Source organism: Sparus aurata, chromosome 10, assembly GCF_900880675.1.
Source record: "Sparus aurata chromosome 10, fSpaAur1.1, whole genome shotgun sequence".
In the NCBI taxonomy this organism is placed as follows: Eukaryota; Metazoa; Chordata; class Actinopteri; order Spariformes; family Sparidae; genus Sparus; species Sparus aurata.
Window position 1 is genome coordinate 7,160,653 of NC_044196.1, and position 3,250 is coordinate 7,163,902.

General features: G+C 41.0%; 1 protein-coding gene across 1 annotated transcript; it reads right to left on the bottom strand.

Annotated features, from left to right (window-relative positions):
- Window positions 1–324: 324 nt before the first annotated feature.
- Window positions 325–2,935, bottom strand: LOC115589842 (Fc receptor-like protein 5). Its single transcript, XM_030431026.1, has 5 exons — window positions 2,905–2,935; window positions 2,278–2,544; window positions 1,460–1,720; window positions 1,217–1,348; window positions 325–759 (listed from the first exon to the last, which is right to left on the bottom strand). Exons 1-5 carry the CDS (start codon window positions 2,933–2,935, stop codon window positions 719–721), a joined length of 732 nt encoding a protein of 243 aa, XP_030286886.1. The 3' UTR covers window positions 325–718.
- Between the last annotated feature and the right edge of the window lie 315 nt (window positions 2,936–3,250).

Sequence of the window (3,250 nt, forward strand, 5' to 3'; positions counted from 1 at the left end):
AAAAAAATGTGCCTGCCCTTTTCTGACTTTTCTGACTGTGAGCCCCTGCCCCTCTATAATCATGTGCACGTCCCTGGCTAATAGTTTATAACGCGCACGCACACACACACACACACACACACACACACACACACACACACACACACATTCAGCAATTATTTCTCACATTTTATATACAAAAGAAAAACATTGTATTACACAGCATATAGTGAATACATCTTGTCGATACGCCACCAAAGAAGTTCTTCTATGGTAAACATATTTCCATTTTGCTGCAGACCGGATGAATTTCTGCTCAAAATGTTCCTGACTGTGACCATATGAAATGTGTTACAAAGTTATTTTATTGCAAACTTCAGCCCAGAAGTCAAAACATCGTAACACAATATATAAATGTTAAACATCGTTACATTGGAATAAGAAATGTAGATAGTATTTGGTACACAGCATCAAGCATATTAACAATGTGTCTGCCATCTTTCTGTATGTTTAAACAATCGACTCATCAGATTTGAGAACCAGAATGTTTGTGGTTGGTTCAGTGCACGCATAATTTTTTTAAAACTATGTAGGCGTCGTGTTATACTGGCAAAGAGATGCTTAAAGAAGATAAATAAAGAAATAAGAATATCAGCTTTTTTCCATTCATATTGGGCAGCAAACAGGCTCTCCTTCTTCTTCTTCTTCTTCTTCTTTTTCTTCTTCTTCTTCTTCTTCTTCAGTATTGATCAGACGCTCTCTTTTTAACATCAGCTCGAGCTGCAAGAAAACCAGAGCAGTGAAAGTCTGAAGTCAGTTTAAAAATTTAATTCCACCTTTTTTTCCTTTTTTCAGTCTTGCACGGCTTCGTTTCACTTCCTGCTTTCTACCAACGTTGCTGTGACAACCAGTTCTCCTCTGTTGGTCTTGTTCACCATGTTAACAACAAACTGATGCCTTTGTCTCGTAGCGAGCTATGTGGGTTAGCTGCCCTTTATTAGGCTCGGCTTTGGTTTTCCGCTATCTCGTACTGGCCCCATTTTTTTGAGGTCCATCACCATGGTAACCCACAGTACAGCTAGGAGCCGTGTTCAGAGCTTATATTAGAATGACAGCTGGACTACTGACCAATCAGATCACTCTCTGGCGTGATGCTTTGACGTGCGTCTTTTGGAGGAGGACACCAGATCAAATGATCAGTACAGCAGTAATTATAGTCTATTAGCATGGTTCTTACCTCGAGCACATTTTCGGTACGTGTATATAGCGAGGATGAGGATGGCATTGTAGAGGATGAAGAGCAGGATGGTGCACACCAGCTTGCGCAGAAACATGAGAGGAGGATGAGGAGAGACATTTGATGGCTGACCTGTGAGGAAGAAATCCATCAGCTTCAGACATGAAACATGATCCAAACAGAATAGTCTCAAAGAGCCCGACATTGTCGTTGTGTCATCCAGAGAGCAGAAGATCAGCTCACCTGTCACAGACAGCCAGCTCTGCTCCGACTGTCCTTTCTCAGGGTGTTCACACTTGTAGAAGCCTTCGTGATGCCTGGACACCGATGAGAGGATCATCTTTCCTGCAGGCTCAGTACCGACGAATACACCGTCTTTGTAGAACGTAGCGCTGAAATCTGAAGTAGGAGTCTCTGCAGATCTTTCTCTGTAGGAACAGCAAAGTGTCACATTGTCTCCCTCTGTCACAGGATGTGAAGGGCTCTCCAGGATCACGCCACTCTCTGCAATACAGAAAGGCAAAGCCAACATTTAGTACTGAATATAACACCACATCTTATTTCCATAAGTAAATTTATATCATCAATCCAACCGTACAATTCTCGTTGTCATTTGACCTAAATGACCTAAAATGTTTAATAAATGTGTGTCTCGAGGAGTGAGGACAAAGGAAGTGAGTGAGGATCCACAGGTGTAATCTTTGCGAAAGTTTTATATAACACCAGTGCTGAAAAAGGCAACACACAGCTGGAACATTCAAACCACGGTGGAGGCAGGAGTCTATTGTTCCTTTTGCATACATACTTTTTTAAGAATTGACAAAACTTTCGCCCTTCACTGTTTGTGATGAGCCATAACAACATTTCACCTGTCAGTTACATTATTTACATCATACTGTGCCATGTTGTGAGTTGCCTTAAAGTAAATATATAAGTTGCCTTGAACCGGCAGAGATCATCAAACACAGAGTAAACTGTAACACAACAATCTATGATCTCTTTGTCAAACTGGAGCATAAAACACATTGTGAAACAAAACACAATCTCATTTAGCAGCATACCTGTCACTGTGATGTTGATGGGTTTGCTGCACTCGCCCTGCTCAGATTCACACCAGTACACCCCGGTGTCAAATGGATGGGCATTCCTGAGGGTGCAGACAGAGTCAGGTAGGTTTCCGAAGCCCCCCTTACATGGCTGAGATGTCTTATATAAAGTGTTTCTCTTCAGTGTCCAGTCAGTAGAGTTTACTGGCCCTGCACAGCTTAGAGAGATCCGTTCATACCGAAAGAACTGGGATCTGTCAGGGTGGATGCTCAGATTGGCTGCTGGTGGTTTGAACAGGAAATAAATGACGTGATTTTAAAAACGTCAGCTTGACATCTAACATCTAGCATTGTTGAAGTCTTTTCAATTCTGTACCTTCTGTTGATATTGTATCTGTCTTGGTGTATCCTTCTACTTCTTACTGTCACTCTCCACACCTTTACCCTACTGTGTTGTGAACTTCTGGTTTGATGTAAAACTGCATTTCCTTGTCTCAGTACCCACTCTTGACAATGACAGTGTGAAATCTGAACTAATAATCAGTGTAGAGAAGAAAGCCCTGAATAATTGGTATTGAAAATTAATGATCCAACCAAAGCAAGTTTACTAAAACTTGGAATGGAAAAAGTTGAACTTCTTACAGATTATGAGGCAGAGTGAAGCGACCTCCATCCTCCGTCGATGCTGTCAGAGTTCTTACTGTTCACTTTCAGCCAACAGTCAGCCCACATCCTGAGTTCAAAGGAAACCATAAACGAGACAGGAGGAACAAATCAACCACACTGATGATCACCTCTGTGTTTCACATGGTTTTACTTTACTGTTCAAAACAATAAAAGCATAATAAACCTAAACTGTAAAACTGTAGTATTTGAATTACTCATTACCATCATAACTTATTGTATTGTCTGACTTCCCTGGTGGCTGATCTCCATTTTGCTGATATTGATAATTTTCTGAATAGTGTGAAGTTAAATTTAAAGGTGT